This window comes from Schistocerca gregaria, chromosome 2 (genome assembly GCF_023897955.1).
Source record: "Schistocerca gregaria isolate iqSchGreg1 chromosome 2, iqSchGreg1.2, whole genome shotgun sequence".
NCBI lineage: Eukaryota > Metazoa > Arthropoda > Insecta > Orthoptera > Acrididae > Schistocerca > Schistocerca gregaria.
The window spans coordinates 759,314,737-759,336,519 of NC_064921.1; the positions used below are offsets into that span (position 1 = coordinate 759,314,737).

At 43.2% G+C, this 21,783-nt stretch overlaps 1 protein-coding gene across 1 annotated transcript in view; it reads left to right on the forward strand.

Annotated features, from left to right (window-relative positions):
• The window catches only part of LOC126334968 (sialin), a 375,208-nt gene that overhangs the window by 310,575 nt on the left and 42,850 nt on the right, over positions 1-21,783 (forward strand). The window contains exons 7-8 of the mRNA XM_049997753.1: positions 4,065-4,285; positions 11,347-11,496. Of these exons, the coding sequence (XP_049853710.1) occupies positions 4,065-4,285; positions 11,347-11,496 (371 nt within the window). The remainder of the gene's footprint in view (positions 1-4,064; positions 4,286-11,346; positions 11,497-21,783) is intronic.

Consider the following 21,783-nt stretch of genomic DNA (forward strand, 5'->3'; position numbering starts at 1 on the left):
CAGTCCGGAACCGTGCGACTGCTATGGTCGCAGGTTCGAATCCTGCCTCGGGCATGGATGTGTGTGATGTCCTTAGGTTAGTTAGGTTTATTAGTTCTAAGTTCTAGGGGACTGATGACCACAGCAGTTGAGTCCCATAGTGCTGAGAGCGTTTTTTTTCCCTCATGCCCGTTCAACGTCTACCGAATCGAGGCAGTAGCGGAAATGTTTCACGTTTGTGAGGCAAAGCCAGAGGTCTTGTTTGACCCACCGAATCACCCTGGACGAGTGCTGGGTGTATCATTACCAAGCCGAACAAAAGAAACAAAGCAAGCAGCGGAAACGAGTGTATTCACCATCGCCAAAAAAGGCGAAAACACAACCATTATCAGGCAAGGGCGATGCTTAGTGTTTTTCGGAACTTCCATGGTGTGTGGTGCTAACAGACTACGCTGGTAAGTATCCACAGGAGCGTACCCTCGAAATGTCCTGATGAGGTTACGGGGGGCTAGGGCGAACCGTTGCAGGAAGCTTTCCCAGGGGGTGTTCCTGTTTGGATGAAGAAACCACTGTGTGCGTCAGGCTTTTCCAGAATGAAGAAGAGTTGAATTTCGATGTGAAACGGTAACTGAACAGACAAAGGGCAATTGCATCTTCCACCTTGGCTGTTATACCTGTATAATCACTGTTGTTTACATCACTAACGCCTAATTTTGGCCGTTAGCCATTTTCAAGTATCTACTCCATGATTTTTGGGTACGAAATTTTATAATTTTTTTAATGGCAACTCGTCGAAATTTTTACCACGTACTTCACCGCTTCATACTTCTCCTCCAGTATAGTCAAGTGAGCCGTAGAGGGGCGTAATGGTTGCCATTGTGCAACAATGCGCATCTGAGTGATCGTTTGTTGCTGTTAGTTATTAATTTACTCTGTTGGCATTTACAAAGGCATTCGTCACATAATGTATTAATTAAAATATTGTAACAGCTCTATACTGAATTTCAATATTGTTTACTCTTGAGCCACTTGTGACTGAGTCGGGGAGTCTGTGCATGTCCTTCAGATCATCTTCATATCCATGCACTTCACACACGAAGGGCTATAGACTGGATTTCCTCGCACTCTCATTCAGGACTGTCCAATAGGGCCCCATTTGTTCGTTACACACTTGTTGTTTACACTCGTACTCACAAGGTTCAAAGCTGTCCACAATTTGCTCGAGAGGTTGAATCCATCGATCTTCTTGTTGAAGTCGTCCACAAAGTTTCGGTTCTTACGTCCTCAAGCTGCCTTCGAGTCGAAGCTTTCAATTCCCGCCGATTTTCCATAAAGATGACTCTGAGTTAAGTCTGTTTGTAGGTGCTAGATCCTGGTGTATTGGGAGTTCTGTGGTGTCTAGGAGTTTTCTGTGCGATCTTGCGACTAACTGAGACGGCCTAATTTAAGGGGGCTCTATGTTTCCTAGGACCGGGAGCCAGGCACATAGTGTGGCCTTGAATGTTCCCTAAATATCCGCAGTGTTTCCTTCAGTTGATCGTCCACTTTAACTACTTGTGCACTTCTCATCCAGACTGGCGAAAAATATTCGCCCACGTTGTACACAAGGGCTACTGCTTAAGTCCTCCATAAACCCATGTCGTTCCAGATGGTTTAAACACGTCAGCATTACAGGATTTTAATTATTGTTTTGTATCTTCTAGAAGCAAATTATACGTAAGAATGCTACCTAATTAAACTCCCAAGTTTTCAGGATTATCCTCATGCCTGAAGCATTGGCCATTCCCAGAGAGTTATTTTCTATTTGTATCTCTATTGTTGAGCACCATTATGGTGCTAATTTTCATAAAATAATGGAACACAAGAAAATGCTTGTTAAAGGTGTAAAACATCTAACTAACTATACTTGAAAATCCCTTAAAGCTGTATGTTATGTATTGTTTATGTTTTTCAAAGAAATTCCTGCATGTTTCAGTTCTGTCCCACCCACGTGGCAGGCTTGGATAAGGCAGTTTTTTATGAAAATATTGCATAAACATTGTAATTATTAGGAATATAATATTAAAACTAAGATAAAAAGTTGTTTAATAAACAATTTAGACTAAGGAATATCGAAAATTCGTTAATAATAAGAAAATATTTCAACGTCATTGTGAAAAATGTAGAATTATTTTTAATGCTTAATACGAAGTTACTGTTAGTGTTACTTTATTGAATCCCATCGCTCGTGCTCCAGGTGTATCTTTTGGCATGCGAGTAGGCAACACAGTATACCTAGTAATAAATCCTATAATCCATTCCTGCAGAGAAAGAGAAGTTTCTTGTCAAAGCTTTGTCGTAAGCCATTTCTTTCTGCCACATGGTAACCTAATGATCTGACAATGAGATGTTGCATCGTTGGACTAAAATGTCTTCTCTCCTTTGACATCAGTTATGCTGCTAGATCGGCGTTTTGTTCTGCTGTGAGGACATTTTAAATTTCCCCTCTGATTCGTCAGTTCTATTGTTGGTATTATTCTTAGCTTTACGATCGTATCTTTCCAACGTTGACATATGGGCACTTGAATTCCATGGATGGTTTTAAAACTCCAATTTCAGAAGATAAAGCTGTTGATGGTGATATTTCGATTGATTTAATATATCATTGCTATCTATTAGTCTTTCTAAGGTAAGTTCAGTCCGTCTGGAAAAACAAGATAAAAAGAAATGTGTATTTCGAAATCTACTTGCATCAAAAAATCAAGTGGCAGAACGGTACACTATCCCATTCTGCCCCGTTCCATTCCGCCCCATGAGCATATTTCAGGTTAACTACTTTTATGGAATATAATAAGTGACAGATTTAAACGTGTTTTGTAACTAAAGTGTAGCGAATGGTATACACTATAAGACTGCCTATCAATTAAGGGGATACAATTAAGATTTGTCGGTTTATCTTGCGTTTAAATTCACCTAAAGTTACAAAAACGCAAATGGTTCAAATGGCTCTAAGCATAATGGGACTTAACATCTGAGGTCATCAGCCCCCTACACTAAGAACTACTTAAACCTAACTAACCTAAGGACATCACACACAGCCGGCAGGAGTGGCCGAGCGGTTCTAGGCGCTGCAGTCTGGATCCGCCGGACCGCTACGGTCGCAGGTTCGAATCCTGCCTCGGACATGGATGTGTGTAATGTCCTTTGGTTAGTTAGGTTTAAGTAGTTCTAAATTCTAGGGGACTGATGGCCTCAGTAGTTAAGTCCCATAGTGCTCAGAGCCATTTGAACCATTTTTGAACACACATCCATGCCCGAGATAGGATTCGAACCTGCGACCGTAGTAGCAGCGCAGTTTCGGACTGAATCGCCTAGAACCGCTCCGGCACAGCGGCTGGCTACAAAAACGTAACTGGAAACGTGAAAGACAGCCGCTCGCTTACAAGTCATACTCCAAACTGAGTCAAAATGGCTGCCCCATCTTCCTTTCAATTCAGAGACGTAGCTACATGGCACTACAGTAGGTTTCAGCATTCTACGGTCTACAAAACAACACAACACTATTGTATTCCGCTCCCCCGTTCTCCGGCGAGTTTCCCAATCGGGATTATTTTTGCACCGTCTTCTTTCTGAAGGCATTTCTTTTATTTACAAATAGAAAAACTAAGTTTAATGTAGAAGAAGTAAATTGTGAAATAAAATTCAAAAATTTGATCCGATTGACCAAACCCAATGTCAGTTTTGAAACCAGTACATCGTAACTGTCCTCTGCTCGTGGTCTCGCGGTGGCGTTCTCGCTTCCCGAGCACGGGGTCCCGGGTTCGATACCCGGCGGCGTCAAGGATTTTTTCTTCCTCGAGATGAGTGGGTGTTGTTGTGTCGTCCTCATCATCATCACTCATCCCCGTTACGGTCGGAGGAAGGCAACGGTAAACCACGTCCGCTAGGACCTTGCCCAGTCGGCGGTGCGGGTCTCTCACATCGTTCCCCTACGCTCCGTCACGGAGCATGGGACTTCATCATCATCATCACATCGTAATTACACCAGATCAGCGGAACAGACTTAGACTACCCAGTGTAATGTATGCGTGTGTGTGTGTGTACAGCGTCGGCGCTGGGCGCGGCCATCACGATGCCGGTGTGCGGGCTGCTGATCGCCTCCTTTGGCTGGGAGTCGGTCTTCTACTCTACTGGCCTGGTGGGCACCGTCTGGAGCATCGCCTGGTTCTTCCTCATCTACGACTCGCCCGCCCAGCACCCGCGCATCTCGTACGAGGAGCGCGAGTACATCGAGAAGGCGATCGGCTCCACCACCAAGAAGGGCAAGGTGGGCCGACCTTTCCTGTTCCACGCAGCCCTTTCAAACCATTGCCATCAGCTCATATTTCTAGGTTTCTTCATTAGCTGAATAAACAGGGTGTCGGACTCATGTACACAGCGCAACACAATCAAAGCACTACTTTATCGTAATTGTCTCACATTGTGGTACATAAGTTCGAAATATGACTCAAAGTTGCCTACAACTTTCGTCTGTAACGGTGTAAAAGCGTGGCACCCTGCGACGTCACCCTCAGACTCACCGACGCTTCACCCAGCAAAGTGTCGACACATGCGAAAAAAGGCTCAAGCTCAGACGTTCATGGGAGATGTAAGGTGGGTTAAATATGTTCTACATCTACTTCTATACTCCGCAAGCCACCTGACGGTGTGTGGCGGAGGATACTTTGAGTGCCTCTATCGGTTCTCCCTTCTATTCCAGTCTCGTATTGTTCGTGGAAAGAAGGATTGTCGGTATGCCTCTGTGTGGGCTCTAATCTCTCTGATTTTATCCTCATGGTCTCTTCGCGAGATATACGTAGGAGGGAGCAACATACTGCTCGACTCCTCGGTGAAGGTATGTTCTCGAAACTTCAACAAAAGCCCGTACCGAGCTACTGAGCGTCTCTCTTGCAGAGTCTTCCACTGGAGTCTATCATCTCCGTAGCCCTTCAAGATTACTAAATGATCCTGTAACAAACCGCGCTGCTCCCCGTTGCATCTTCTCTAACTCTTCTATCAACCCTATCTGGTGCGGATCCCACACCTGTGAGCAGTATTCAAGCAGTGGGCGAACAAGTGTACTGTAACCTACTTCCTTTGTTTTCGGACTGCATTTCCTTAGGATTTCTCCAATGAATCCCAGTCTGGCATCTGCTTTACCGACGATTAATTTTATGTGGGCATTCCATTTTAGATCACTCCTAATGCCTAATCCCAGATAATTTATGGAATTAACTGCTTCCAGCTGCTGACCTTCTGTATTGCAGCTAAATGTTAAAGGATCTTTCTTTCTGTGTATTCGTGACACATAACACTTGCCTACATTGAGATTCAGTTGCCATTCTCTGCACCATGCGTCAATTCGTTGCAGATCCTCCTGCATTTCAGTACAATTTTCCATTGTTACAACCTCCCGATATACTACAGCATCATCCGCAAAAAGCCTCAGTGAACTTCCGATGTTATCCACAAGGTCATTTATACGTATATATATTGTGAATAACAACGGTCCTAAGACACTCTCCTGCGGCACACCTGAAATCACTCTTACTTCGGAAGAGTTTTCTCCATTGACAATGACATGCTTCGTTCTGTTATCTAGGAACTCTTCAATCCAATAACACAATTGGTTTGATAGTCCATATGCTCTTACTTTGTTCATTAAACGACTGTGGGGAACCGTATAAAACGCCTTGTGGAAGTCAAGAAACACGGCATATACCTGGGAACCCGTGTCTATGGCCCTCTGAGTCTCGTGGACGAATAGCGCTAGCTGGGTTTCACACGATCCTCTTTTTCGAAACCCATGCTGATTCCTACAGAGTAGATTTCTAGTCTTCAGAAGAGTCATTATACTCGAACGTAATACGTGTTCCAAAATTCTACAACTGATCGACGTTAGAGATATAGGTCTATAGTTCTGCACATCTAAGGGGCGTCGAAGGGTTTCCCTGGCTGCAGTAGCTAGAGCAGCCGCGAGGCTGAATGGTTGTGAAAGTCTCCGACAAGTACATTTGTAACGCGCTCAATAAAGGCGCTTCTGTGGCACCGAACGTGTTGCCGATGTGTGTGTGTGGGAGGGGGGGGGGGGGGTCTTAGAGATACCCTTTGCCATTTTATTCACTCACATATTAATGTTGCACGTCGCCACGGGAGGGCGCGAAACAGGAGGGCTGAACAAGGATAAACAGCCCTTGCTGCTTCAGATCACGTTCAAACTTCGTCAGATGGTTTTTAAAGGTGCCTAGTAGTTGCACTCTGCATGGCAGAGCAAAAATTGCTGTAACACTATCCTCTAAAAGGATTAGATTATATCCAGTAGAGTTGCAGCTCCAACGCCGTTAGAGCTGGGTTGAATCGCCCCGAGAGTGGCAGCAGCGTCAAACGTTGTCAAGAACGTATTCTTGTTGCTCATCGCACTGTGAACTGTCGTTTTCGGCCGCAAAATCTGCGGGAATCAACAGCTTAAGATAGCAGATGGTTTCATTTACGTCCTTTTTGCCACCTCCTGAGGGCTTTTTGTGGCCATTTTGAGTGGTGGAGCGTCTGAAATGTTTTTCCTCCACCACAAAGAACAAAACTACGTGATTTCGACGCTGGGTTCGCTGTTCTTACCTTCATCGCGTAGGCACTGTGTTGTTTGGCATTAGATCACGTTACGTAGGCGTGGCCTCTGATGATGTTGCAATGTGTCCCGAAACACGTCGCATCTGAATAAAGAGATTTAAACACGTGGATGAAGGAGTTAACATTAATTCTCACAGGCTTATTTGTATATTACTATTATTTTGCCCATCATTTGTCGAAGGTGCTTATGATAATGTGACTCAACAGTGATTTACAAGAAGCGATGCCTATATGAAGTAGTCTAATGCCAGACTACACCCCACAGTTGTCTCGCATACGACACATAAGTTCGAACAAACGGACATTTTATGGTCGCCCATTATAGATAGAGAACAAAAGCGGTAGTGTCACACTTCTCTGGAGCATCCCTGACGAGACCCTTGTCTCTGATGAACTCTCACCGTCCAGGACAACCTACTGGGTTCTATTACTTAGCAAGTCTTCTAGTCCCTCACATATCTGGGAACCTATTCCGTATGCTCGTATTTTCGATAGCAGTCTGCGGTGGGGCACTGTATCAAACTATTACCGGAAATCTAGGAATATGGGATCTTCCTGTTGCCTTCGTGAAAGATTCGCAGGACAGCGTGTGAGAATGGGACAAGTTGAGTTTCGTATAAGCGATGCTTCCCAAATCCGTGCTGATTTGTGGACAGAACCATCACCGTCTAAAGTAAATTTATTTTATTCGAACTTAGAAGATTCTCAAGAATTCTGTTGCAGAACGATGTGATGGACGTTAGTTTGTAAATCTGCATGGGCGTTCTCTTACATTGCGCATATCTTCCAGCAGAAGTTACAGTAGTTTCTAAGAAAGCAAGTTCGTCTTTTAAGCCTGGATGGAAGATCATGAGTCCCTAAAATAGTCACAAAGAATGGCGACGAAACATTTTCAAAGTGGGCTCGTAGCTAGCCGTAATCTGTGGCCTTCCCCCCCCCCCCCCACCCCCCCACCCCCCCCAAAGCCAGCATGGTTTCTGTCATGTACGAAGATGATGTGACACATGAAGTTTCTTTCCCTTTTATTATAAAGGTGGCTGATCAGACTAGAAAGATTTTACAGAAACAGAACACCAGACCGTGTTTTATATCAAAGGAGAAAATTTGTGACTACTCCGATGTGCGAGGATAAACGCCGTCCTTTCTCGTCCTGCGGAATATGTAAATTTCCGTGTATGTATGATAAGATCTATAATGAAACTACAAAGAGAAGTGTGAATACATGGCTGAAGGAACATAAAAGGCTTTTCAGGCTGGGAAAAATACGAGGGCTATTCGGAAAGTAAGGTCCGACCTGTTTCGAAATTGGTATCGCTGGGAAAGTCAGAATTATTTTATTTGCACTGTTAGCTACACCTTCCAGCTACTGCTGTGAAATACCCTCAACATAGAGGGCAGCCTCTTGTGCTTTCCAACAATTCTCTACGCTGGTCTGCAGCTCGTTGTCTATGCCAAAATATTCCCTTCATAGCCAGCGGTTCATGTGAGAAGAATTGACTGTGAGGGGGGCGTGAGGGCAATTGGCAATTACGGACTGTGTTGTGTGTTATCAAACACTTTCCATGGAAAACGCTGCGGGAAGATCTTCATTGCTCTCCCAAGTGCAAGAGAGAATTGTCATAGAGAAGGCAACGCACAACCGTTATGTTATGTGGGATGCATCACATCATGTGAAATCTTTCATCAGGCAGTCATATTTGGCGGCACATACTATTTTATATGGATCTTACGTACTCACTGTGCTGTCAGAACTGAAAAGAGCGACGTGACGCAATCGATGAGTAAACTACAGATGCTGCCCAACATTTGTGTGCAAAGCTTCATCGGGTTTTCTCTGTGGTTTTCCCTTCGCGCTCGATAGGAGCTCACTCCGAATAGCCCTCATAGAAAAATCAGCTGCAGCAGAGCATGCTCTTCAGACAGGAAATCATAAAGTGAAGATTCCGAAACCAACATTTTATCTACAATGATGAGGCATTATCCAAGGCTCTACATAGAAGCCAACGAAATATATAAACATGGCAACAATTTTAACAGAAAACACGACAGAATCGATGGATAAGATTTCCATTTGACAGGTGACAATTATAGTCGACATTAAGAAATAGATTCGCATTCTGCTACTATGCATTGACGTCAGCTGTTGCGACACATGGAAATTTGTGCCATACCGGGATTCGAATCCGAATTTTCTACTTACCTTGAGCTGTCGCTTTATCCACTTCGGCTACGCGAACATGCCTCCCGGACCCATTCAAACATCCATGTCACCTAGCCACAGGCCTTAAGCTGGCACAATATGTGATTCGCCCAAAGGGAGCCAAATGATTTATCGTCATTTTAACTTTACAATGTGTTTATACAGTGTTTGTATCTTCACGATACAATGTCCTACAGACATTCGACGGGCTAAAATTACGAAATAATGTTTGTTTCCTTGTGCGGCAATCGCGAATGTTGCGAGCATAATGATTGTGAATACGTGACATATGGAAGACTGGATCATTCCTGGAGACGAGGTCGGATAACTGAAATGGTTAGGGCGACCGCTAGCTATAAGCGGAAAATTGGGGTTCGACATAAATTTTCACTTGTTACGAACAGCTGACGTCAATACATAGTCGCAGAATGCGAATCTGTCTCAAGTGTTTACCATAAATGTAATCGTCAGTGACGGTGTCTGTTCCTTCAGAGATGCATGCAACTCGGGAGGACATTTTATTGTGAAGATACAGACGCTATGTAAACGCAGATATTGTAACCATCGGCTATAGTTAAGTTTTATCACTGACAAGGATTATCCTTGCCGATCAGAAGTAAATTTCAACCACATTCCTTACCCATAGTATTTATGTACCTTTCCAACGTACGACCCCTCATTCGGCAAGGCACAGCAGAACCAGGAGCACCTCTGAAGATATTCAGCGCAGCTCTGAACGAAACGTTAAGAACGGAAAACTATCACGAGCTATGAATATGACCATACAACCAGAAATTCATCAACAGCTGAGAACGTCCGGTCGCGGAAGCCTTCATTGTGTGAACTAGTTGGCAAAATGAGGTAAGCACCGAACAACAGAATGTAGAAACAATTAATACTCGACTCTGTGCAACAACTGCTTCTGCATTTACGTGGCCGCGCGGGGTAGCCGCTAGGTCTGAGGCGTCTTGTCACGGTCCGCGCGGCTTCCCTCTTCGGAGGTTCGAGTCCTCCCTCGGACATGGGTCTGTGTGTAGTCCTTAGCGTAAGCTACTTTAAGTTAGGATAAGTAGTGTGTAAGGTTAGGGACCGATGACCTCAGCAGTTTGGTCCCATAAGACCTTACCACAAATTTCCAATTTGCATCTACACTACTGGCCATTAAAATTGCTACACTAAGAAGAAATGCAGGTGATAAACGGGTATTCATTGGACGAATATATTATACTAGAACTGACATGTGATTATATTTTCACGCAATTTGGGTGCACAGATCCTGAGAAGTCAGTATCCAGAACAACCACCTCTGGCCGTAATAACGGCCATGATACGTCTGGGCATTGAGTCAAACAGAGCTTGGATGGCGCGTACAGGTACAGCTGCCCATGCAACTTCAACACGATACTACAGTTCATCAAGAGTAGTGACTGGCGTATTGTGACGAGCCAGTTGCTCGGCCACCATTGACCAGACGTTTTCAATTGGTGAGAGATCTGGAGACTGTGCTGGCCGGGGCAGCAGTCCAACATTTTTTATATCCAGAAAGGCCCGTACAGGACCTGCAACATGCGGTCGTGCATTATCCTGCTGAAATGTAGGGTTCCGCAGGGATCGAATGAAGGGTAGAGCCACGGGCCGTAACATATCTGAAAGGTAACGTCCACTGTTCAAAGTGCCGTCAATGCTAACAACAGGTGACCGAGACGTGTAACTAATGGCACCCCATACGCCGGGTGATACGCCAGTATGGCCGTGACGAATAAACGCATCCAATGTGCGTTCACCGCGATGTCGCCAAACACGGATGCGACCATCATGATGTTGTAAACAGAACCTGGATTCATCTGAAAAATGACGTTTTGCCATTCGTTCTTGAGTACACCATCGCAGGCGCTCCTGTCTGTGATGCAACGTCAAGGGTAACTGCAGCCATGGTCTCCGAGCTCATAGTGCATGCTGCTGCAAACGTCGTCGAACTGTTCGTGCAGATGGCTGTTGTCATGCAACGCGAGGAGCAACGTCGTGATACGATAAACCGCAATCGCGATAGGTTACAATCCGACCTTTATCAAAGTCGGAAACGTGATGGTACGCATTTCTCCTCCTTACACGAGGCATCACAACAACGTTTCACCAGGCAACGCCGGTCAACTGCTGTTTGTGTATGAGAAATCGGTTGGAAACTTCCCTCATGTCAGCACGTTGTAGGTGTCGCCACCGGCGCCAATCTTGTGTGAATGCTCTGAAAAGCTCTTCATTTTCATATCACAGCATCTTCTTCCTGTCGGTTAAATTTCGCGTCTGAGACACGTCATCATCGTGGTGTAGCAATTTTGATGGTCAGTAGTGTTCGTGACTGCTCTGTAGTCACGCTTAAGTGCCTGGCGGAGGTGACAGAGGTAACCCCGTATCACGCTCTCGGTATTTGCTACTGCGTCTGATGATGGCTGTGAGCTTTGCCTGCGGCGTGTCCCACACGTCCACTGATTCGGGCTGTGACTGCAGGAGACGGTGTGTTGCAGGCGCTGCCGCTGCCGTGGCGGCATGTGCTGACGTCAGGCCCCGTTTGGGCCATCATCATCGCGCACGCCTGCAGCATTTTCGGCTACTTCACCGTCATCAACCAGCTGCCCACCTACATGAAGTACATTCTCGACTTCAAGATCAAAGAGGTAAGTACCAGCCGCGGCTTGATAGCTCCGTGTCCTAGCGCCCGATCACTCACATCCGTACCACACATAACCAGAATAAAATGTTGGAAGATGCATAAAATTGGTCCACAACAAACAGTTTAACTCTCTTTCTTACACAACTGATACTACTAAATTCGAGACAGATGAAAATTACTTATGTGTAGCGGAGCACGGGAAATGAAACTATTTGTGTAAAATTCGTAGGCAGCCACCTGAGTAAGAAACAGTGGCACTAGCAAGTGGATGATCTAACGAAAAAGTATAGCACTGCAAGTTTGGGAATTGAAATCGCTCTCTCTTGCGTGTAGAATTCCTAATACACTACTGGAAAAAAAATTGTACACCCTTTTAGATGTTTCCAGTTCACTCACGATTTATTGTCATAACATCGCATATAGAGTACATGAAATGATTACATTTACAGACCAGTAGCACAAGGAGTTCCTAGGTACCAGTTAGCGACCCATGCTGAAATACCCATTTTGGTCCGTGGTTTAGTCTGAATGGGCGGCAACGCAAGCGCTGATTCTGGCATCCAGTCGATCGTACGGATGGTGAATACCGTCCAAGGATGCAGCTATGTTAGCTGCAACTATATTACAGCGTATTGAGCAAGGTTTGAACGACGAGCCGGAGCTGGCACCCAGGTAAATAGTGCGAACAGATTAGTTCCTTTTTCAAAAGATTTTAATTTTGCTGAAAATAATGCTCAGCTAATGGTACCATTCGCATTTTACCTGCAACAACAATCACCATTAAACAATACCGAACTGGAGCCAGATCGTTGCTTCAAATTTGGTTCACCATTGTATCAGGCCTTGGTCTAATGTCAGTTTTAACCGGTTGAAAAAATCTTGCTTCGCTTGTATTTCATGTACAAAAACACGTTTTTCTGGGAGCTCTTCGCAGCGCGTCACATCTATGTTTCAAACTTGTTCGTTTCGATACAAAATGTGGACGTAGGTAGGTAAATGAATAAAGTCAAAAAGAATTTTTTATCGAACAGTCTTTATCCGTTGTCAAGACATTACGGTTTAAAGTCGAGCTAAATGTAGCACGTAAAATTCCTTCTTACATGAATTAAATGAGCGGAAACCGTTTAAATTGAAACAGATTAATAAAAAACTGCACACTTTCCATAACATTGAAATCTACTTTTCAGAAATCTAGCTTTCCTCTGATTGTACGTGCAAGAAACATGTTTTTGTGTTTTTTTTTCTTTTTTTACGCCCGCCGCTTCTCTATGTCAGACTTCTGGGAATCGGTTCAAATTTTGTAAGAAGGTAAACAAATACATGTAATTAACAGTCGTCCTGTTGTTTTGTGAAAGCTTATCCACTGCCACCATATAAGCAACATGGTACGATTGCCGAAAAAAAAAAAAACGTATACCGTATCAATCCAGGCACGAGTCAACAAACACACATCGGTTGCTAACCAATAGCAGTTTAATGACAAAATTACGGTAGAGTAAAAGTTGGGAACCAGATGTAAAGCGCTCCTATCGTAGCACAAAAAAAGACGAATGTGTCGTGAATACAGTTAGCGATGTAAAAGAAGGGAACTAGCTTATCGTTTTACCTGGCAATTCCAAAGACATTTTAATCAAAACATCCTGACACATTCGCACATTTTTACGAGTTAACCATACTTCACCAGCGCCCTGAGCTCTCTTAGACCCACCTCCTGTTATATCTAGGGTGCGGGGTATAAGAACAAATAGACACTAATTTATGTGCTTCTAGAGAGTGGGACGCACCTGCAACAGAAAGTATCCGAGGGTGAGGGAAGTACCCAAAATTTTAATGACGCGTTGTGTCATATTGGATGACACGGCAAACGCCATTTTGGATGACAAGATGGCGTGTGTCATGTTTACGACATGATATCATGTAACATGTTACTTTACTTGACACTATGTGTTGTTTTACATGACATGGGTACTGGTACTAACAAGTAAAGAAGCGAGAAAATGTCAAGATGCTATGCTTATAATGTCTTTGAAGCTGCCAGATAAGTCGAAAATAGTTCCCAACTCTGTCCGGGACATATTCTCCTTTTTTGTGCTATGACAGGAGCATTTTTCATTCTGGTATAATATAATGCCGCTATGCCAGACAAATCGTACTGCCGTCGACACTGTGCTACCAGTGCAAAGTCAGACCGGATCGCTAGACCATCAAATAATATAAGTATTAGTAATTCTTTTCTGAAAGTATTTGTCTGGAGTGTAAGCCTGTACGGAAGGGAGACATGAACGATAAACAGCTCAGACAAGAAGAGGAGAGAGCTTTTGGCACATGGTGCTATAGAAGAATGTTAGAGATTATATCTTGTTGTTGTTGTCTTCAGTCCTGAGACTGGTTTGATGCAGCTCTCCATGCTACTCTATCCTGTGCAAGCTGCTTCATCTCCCAGTACCTACTGCAACCTACATCCTTCTGAATCTGCTTAGTGTACTCATCTCTCGGTCTCCCTCTACGATTTTTACCCTCCACGCTGCCCTCCAATGCTAAATTTGTGATCCCTTGATGCCTCAAAACATGTCCTACCAACCGATCCCTTCTTCTAGTCAAGTTGTACCACAAACTTCTCTTCTCCCCAATCCTATTCAATACCTCCTCATTAGTTACGTGATCTATCCACCTTATCTTCAGTATTCTTCTGTAGCACCACATTTCGAAAGCTTCTATTCTCTTCTTGTCCAAACTATTTATCGTCCATGTTTCACTTACATACATGACTACACTCCATACAAATACTTTCAGAAACGACTTCCAGCTACATAAATCTATATTCGATGTTAACAAATTTCTCTTCTTCAGAAACGCTTTCCTTGCCATTGCCAGTCTACATCTTATATCATCTCTACTTCGACCATCATCAGTTATTTTGCTCCCCAAAATAGCAAAACTCCTTTACTACTTTAAGTGTCTCATTTCCTAATCTAATTCCCTCAGCATCACCCAACTTAATTTGACTACATTCCATTATCCTCGTTTTGCTTTTGTTGATGTTCATCTTATATCCTAATTTCAAGACACTATCCATTCCGTTCAACTGCTCTTCCAAGTCCTTTGCCGTCTCTGACAGAATTACAATGTCATCGGCGAACCTCAAAGTTTTTACTTCGTCTCCATGAATTTTAATACCTACTCCAAATTTTTCTTTTGTTTCCTTTACTGCTTGCTCAATATACAGATTGAATAACATCGGGGAGAGGCTACAACCCTGTCTCACTCCTTTCCCAACCACTGCTTCCCTTTCATGCCCCTCGACTCTTATTACTGCCATCTGGTTTCTGTACAAATTATAAATAGCCTTTCGCTCCCTGTATTTTACCCCTGCCACCTTTAGAATTTGAAAAAGAGTATTCCAGTCAACATTGTCAAAAGCTTTCTCTAAGTCTACAAATGCTAGAAACGTAGGTTTGCCTTTTCTTAATCTTTCTTCTAAGATAAGTCGTAAGGTCAGTATTGCCTCACGTGTTCCAACATTTCGACGGAATCCAAACTGATCCTCCCCGAGGTCTGCATCTACCAGTTTTTCCATTCGTCTGTAAAGAATTCGCGTTAGTATTTTGCAGCCGTGGCTTATTAAACTGATAGTTCGGTAATTTTCACATCTGTCAGCACCTGCTTTCTTTGGGATTGGAATTATTATATTCTTCTTGAAGTCTGAGGGTATTTCGCCTGTCTCATACATCTTGCTCACCAGCTGGTAGAGTTTTGTCATGACTGGCTCTCCCAAGGCCGTCAGTAGTTCTAATGGAATGTTGTCTACTCCCGGGGTCTTGTTTCGACTCATGTCTTTCAGTATTCTGTCGAACTCTTCACACAGTATCATGTCTCCCATTTCATCTTCATCTACATCCTCTTCCATTTCCATAATATTGTCCTCAAGAACATCGCCCCTGTATTGACCCTCTATATACTCCCACCACCTTTCTGCTTTCACTTCTTTGCTTAGAACTGGGCTGCCATCTGAGCTCTTGATATTCATACACGTGGTTCTCTTCTCTCCAAAGGTCTCTTTAATTTTCCTGTAGGCAGTATCTATTTTACCCCTAGTGAGATAAGCTTCTACGTCCTTACATTTGTCCTCTAGCCATCCCTGTTTAGCCATTTTGCACTTCCTGTCGATCTCATTTTTGAGACGTTTGTATTCCTTTTTGCCTGCTTCATTTACTGCATTTTTATATTTTCTCCTTTCATCAATTAAATTCAATATTTCTTCTGTTACCCAAGGATTTCTAGCAGCCCTCGTCTTTGTACCTACTTTATCCTCTGCTGCCTTCACTACTACATCCCTCAGAGCTACCCATTCTTCTTCTACTGTATTTCTTTCCCCTATTCCTGTCAATTGTTCCCTTATGCTCTCTCTGAAACTCTGTACAACCTCTGGTTCTTTCAGTTTATCCAGGTCCCATCTCCTTAATTTCCCACATTTTTGCAGTTTCTTCAGTTTTAATCTACAGGTCATAACCAATAGATTGTGGTCAGAGTCCACATCTGCCCCTGGAAATGTCTTACAACTTAAAACCTGGTTCCTAAATCTCTGTCTTACCATTATATAATCTATCTGATACCTTTTAGTATCTCCAGGGTTCTTCCACGTATAAAACCTTCTTTCATGATTCTTAAACCAAGTGTTAGCTATGATTAAGTTGTGCTCTGTGCAAAATTCTACTAGGCGGCTTCCTCTTTCATTTCTTAGCCCCAATCCATATTCACCTACTATGTTTCCTTCTCTCCCTTTTCCTACACTCGAATTCCAGTCACCCATGACTATTAAATTTTCGTCTCCCTTCACTATCTGAATAATTTCTTTTATTTCATCGTACATTTCTTCAATTTCTTCATCATCTGCAGAGCTAGTTGGCATATAAACTTGTACTACTGTAGTAGGTGTGGGCTTCGTATCTATCTTGGCCACAATAATGCGTTCACTATGCTGTTTGTAGTAGCTTACCCGCATTCCTATTTTCCTATTCATTATTAAACCTACTTCTGCATTACCCCTATTTGATTTTGTGTTTATAACCCTGTAGTCACCTGACCAGAAGTCTTGTTCCTCCTGCCGCCGAACTTCACTAATTCCCACTATATCTAACTTTAACCTATCCATTTCCCTTTTTAAATTTTCTAACCTACCTGCCCGATTAAGGGATCTGACATTCCACGCTCCGATCCGTAGAACGCCAGTTTTCTTTCTCCTGATAACGACATCCTCCTGAGTAGTCCCCGCCCGGAGATCCGAATGGGGGACTATTTTACCTCCGGAATATTTTACCCAAGAGGATGCCATCATCATTTAATCATACAGTAAAGCTGCATGTCCTCGGGAAAAATTACGGCTGTAGTTTCCCCTTGCTTTCAGCCGTTCGCAGTACCAGCACAGCAAGGCCGTTTTGGTTAATGTTGCAAGGCCAGATCAGTCAATCATCCAGACTGTTGCCGCTGCAACTACTGAAAAGGCTGCTGCCCCTCTTCAGGAACCACACGTTTGTCTGGCCTCTGAACAGATACCCCTCCGTTGTGGTTGCACCTACGGTACGGCCATCTGTATCGCTGAGGCACGCAAGCCTCCCCACCAACGGCAAGGTCCATGGTTCATGGGGGGGAGATTATATGGGTACACAGAATAACTAATGCGGAGATACTCTGTCGAATTCGGGAGAGAAAGTAATTACAACACAACTTGATGAAAGAAAATAATCGGTCTATAGCACAGATCTTGCGACATCAAGAAATGTATGATTCCGTAATGGAAGTGTAGAGGGTAAAAATTGTAGAGAAGGACAAAGGCTTGACTGCATAAAACAGTCTAAAGTGGATGTAGGTTGCAACCTGCAGTATAGGAGAGCCGTATCAGTCCAGTCTTCTAAGACAAGAACAATAACATAGGTACGCTACTACGCTCAACCCCTAATTACCAATAGCCTATAGCCTACACTAAACAACATACTTAAGACGCAACATTCTCTTAGCCCAGAAAAGATGTACAAAAGGTGCAAGTAAAGAAAGTGTTTCTACAGAATACGCAACATACGGAAGACACAGGCACTTCAAATAGGATACAGGACTGAGAAAACTCAAAACACGGGAAACACCCACAGATAAATTCAATAGATCAGGTGTACATGAACTCACATGCAACACTTGTCAATCAGTATATATAGGACGAATACGCAAGAACTTTAAATCAAGATGCTCAGAACCGTAGAGCCCTAAAAAGTAAGAGAATCCATAGCACATTTGCTGACTACCTAACATCCCATAACCACCACCCAACTCCCAAAAGCAACAGATCTAAAAATACCGAAAACCAGCCACAGCAATATCACAAAAGGACAGTACAAGAAATCTTCCAGATACAAAAGGCAACAACGGAAGGCAAACAAGCTTTAAATGAAAACACTACATTCTGTAAAGGCACATTATTTAAAAGGAACTATACAGAAAAGGCATCACACACACACACACACACACACACACACACACACACACACACACACACACACAGAAAGAGAGAGGGAAGTAAACAAAATTCAAGTTCGGCGTGAAACTCTATCGGGAACAAATGAACGCCGACGGAGTTAGGAAACACAACAACATAGTGCTCACCGCGTTTTGCGAAGCAAAAAGGCGTTTATAAAGAAAGAAATTACACAAAGCACATTAATATGTGTGTGCAGCGTCCTCGGAACCCAAAAGGAGGTGGATCAGTCACAACAAAACGTGAGTAGTAACAAACATATACGGAAAATCAGTTTTTTTTTTAAATTCAAAAATGGTTCAAATGGCTCTGAGCACTATGGGACTTAACATCTGTGGTCATCAGTCCCCTAGAACGTAGAAATACTTAAACCTAACTAACCTAAGGTCGTCACACACATCCATACCCGAGGCAGGATTCGAACCGTAGCAGTCGCGCGGTTCCGGACTGCGCGTCTAGAACCGCTAGACCACCGCGGCCGGCTTTTTAATTCAAAGGAAGTGCTAACGTCGATGAAATTTGCATTTGCATCGTTTGGTTTGTGGATGACATGCTATCAGTGCAGGACACCATACGGTTGGTCCTGTAAAACCATATAATGTAAAATCCCGGTAAGAAACAAAACGAACAAAAACTTTCTTTACGCCTCACATGATTAAATCAGTTATAACCTAAAATATGCTCACATTTTACAGTTTTCTATAAACAAAAACCACTTATGATGGCACAGAGGTGCTGAAACATGTTTGGGTAAAAAGAAAAAACAAAAAAACAATGTGTTTGCAAAAGGCGGAACTCTTGTCCTATAAAGTGTTTCCAATTTAGTTGAATCTCTAAGTAATATTCCGACCACCAATGTCACATGACGTTTATACAGTGATGGGAAAAAATCGCAACGCCAAGAAGGAGTTGTGCGACATGACGAAAGTTGGTAGGCGTGTTTGTACATCTGAAAGATGATGTCTGTTAAGATATCGCGCCAGTCGCATAAGAGTGGCGTTAGTAGTGCCGCCATGAGAATGCAAATCAGGTTTGTTTCAAATATATGCTGCAGCGGTTGTGTGAGCGTTAGTTACCTTTGGAACCGTATATTAGTCAAGAATGCTTTTAAAGCGTCAGAGACGCTATTATCAACACCTCAATGAGTCTGGACGCGGTTGTGTAACTGGGTTGCGAAAATACGAGAACCTGCATGCTTCTTCTGCTATATTGAAGAGAGACTTGGGAATAAAGTAGCGACTGTACATGACTGCTGGCAGCAGTGGTCACGAGAATGTATGGCCGCAAGCAGACCGGGTTCCGGACGGCCACATGGCACTACCGAGAGGGAAGATCATCCTCCAGCAAATGGCTCTGGCTCATCGTGCTGCATCTGCAGCAGCAGTTTAAGCAACAGTTGCCACCATAGTGAATCAACAATCGGTTACTTCAAGGACAGCTCCGAGTCAGACGCCCTATAGCGTGTATTGCAGTGACTCCAAACCACTTCAATGGTGTGAAGCAATAGCTCATTGGAGGCCACGACGGATGCCTGTTGTATTGCATATGATGAACGCTGGTTGCGCCTCGGTGCCGGCGATGGCCGTCTACTGGGTTAGAAGGGGGCCTGCAACCAGCCTGTCTACGCACTAGACACACTGAACCTGCACCTAGAGTTATGGTCTGGGGTGCGACTTCGTATGGCAGTAGGACTGCTGTCGTGGCTATCCGGCGCATCCTGACTCCAAATTTATACATCAGTCTGGTGATTCGACCTATCATAGTGCGTGAACAGCATTCCACGGAGTGTTTTCCAATAAGGTAACGCTCGCCCACAGTGAAACAGGCATTGAACTACATCCCAAAAACTGGTATCCGGGACCTGTACAGCACTATGCATGCACATATGCATGATTGCATTCTCTCCACATGTCCTTACAAATGTTTCCAGAAAGTTTCATTTTCCTAAGACCAGTCGTTTTACACGGGTGAGTGATAGCTGAATTGCAACTATGTTGCATGTTATTAGGTCTGAACCTTCAAACATGTCGTGGTCGCATATAATATACACAAGTTGTTCTCTCGAACTATAAGTTTCCATTGTTTGATTCCGAAAATAAATGTAAATATAATTAAAAGTATAACAACTGAATGAGCTAACGCAAGTTTTCTGTTGAAAGTAAATCTTCGGACAGAAGCTGCGAGGTTAAACTTTCTTAAGTAATAAACCAAGAAATTAACTACCTCACGTATCATTGACGAAGGCAGATAAAAGGAAGTAGTTCTCCGCTTCAGATTATTCCCGAACTACCTAGACATTTTAGTTGAGAATTAAGCACTGTACATATTATTTACACGTGAAGCAGACCTAGCCGAACGAAACATTTTTGTGTAGAAAAAGCGTAATTTAATTCGCGTTTGTAGCATCGCTTGAGTTGGTGTTTCTGTCCTATTCCAGCGTTGAAGTCCCCACTGTTCTATTGTGATGATCCAGGAACATGCTGCGAATGTCAAGTTCGGTTTGTAACTGACCTTCAAATTCTTCCACTCTACGCAGCTTAATTTTCATCGAGAGTAAAACTTTACAATAAGTCCTTTTTGTAAGATCTGTGTTCTTTGCTTCTGTCAACTTCACATTTGCACAACGAACGAATGCACACATTCGTGTCACACAGTATTACGTCGCCTTTCCATTCTAAACATTATAAATTTTTTATGAAGTTTAGTATCAATATTTTGACGCTAACACATTTCGTACCTAAGTCACAAGGCACTTTTTAAGTTAAATGTTGCAATTAATATGTTATACGGCAAACGCTAGTTGGCATATTAGCTAGCTCCGCAGATGATGAAGAGACTGAAGTAATGTATGGAGAGATAAAATAAATTACTCAGATAGTTAAGGGAGACGAAAATTTATTAGAGATGTTGGCCTGGAAATCGATAGTAGGAAAAGGAAGCGAAGGAAAACAAGGCAAACGGAATGAAAGTGGAAGCCGCCTGGTAGAATTTTGCACAGAGCATAATTTACTCATCACTAACTTGGTTTAAGAATCATGAAAGAAAGCTGTATGTGTGGAAGAGACCCGAAGACATTTGAAGGTTTCAGACTGATTATATAATGGTAAGACAAAGATTTCGGAACCAGATTTTAAATTGTAAAGCATTTCCAGGGGCAGATGTAGACTCTGACCACAACTTATTGATTATGAACTCTAGATTAAAATTGAAGAAATTACAAAAAGGTAGGCATTTAAGGAAATGGGAATGGATAAAATGAAAGAACTAGAGGTCGTTGAGAGTTTCAGAGATCATTAGAGAACGATTGTCAAGCAGAGAGCAATGAATACAGTAGAAGAAGAATAGGTGGCTTTGCGAGATGAAATAGTGAAGGCAGCACAGGATCAAGCAGGTAGAAACACGAGGCCTAGTAGAAATCGTTGGGTAACACAAGAGATATTAAATTAAATTGATGAAATGAGAAACGAAGTGCAAGGTGGCTAAGCAGGAAGGGCTAGACGACAAGTGTAAGGATTTAGAAGTATATGTCACTAGGGGAAAGATAGGTACAACCTACAGGAAAATTAAAGAGGCCTTTGTAGAAAAGAGAAGCAGCTGTATGAACATCAAGAGCTCAGATGGAAAACTAGTCCTAAGCAGAGGAAAGAAAGCTGAAAGGTGGAAGGAATACATAGAGGGTCTACACAGTATTATAGACGTGGATGTAGATGAAGATGAGATGGGAGATATAATACCGCGCGAAGAATTTGACAGAGCACTGAAAGACCT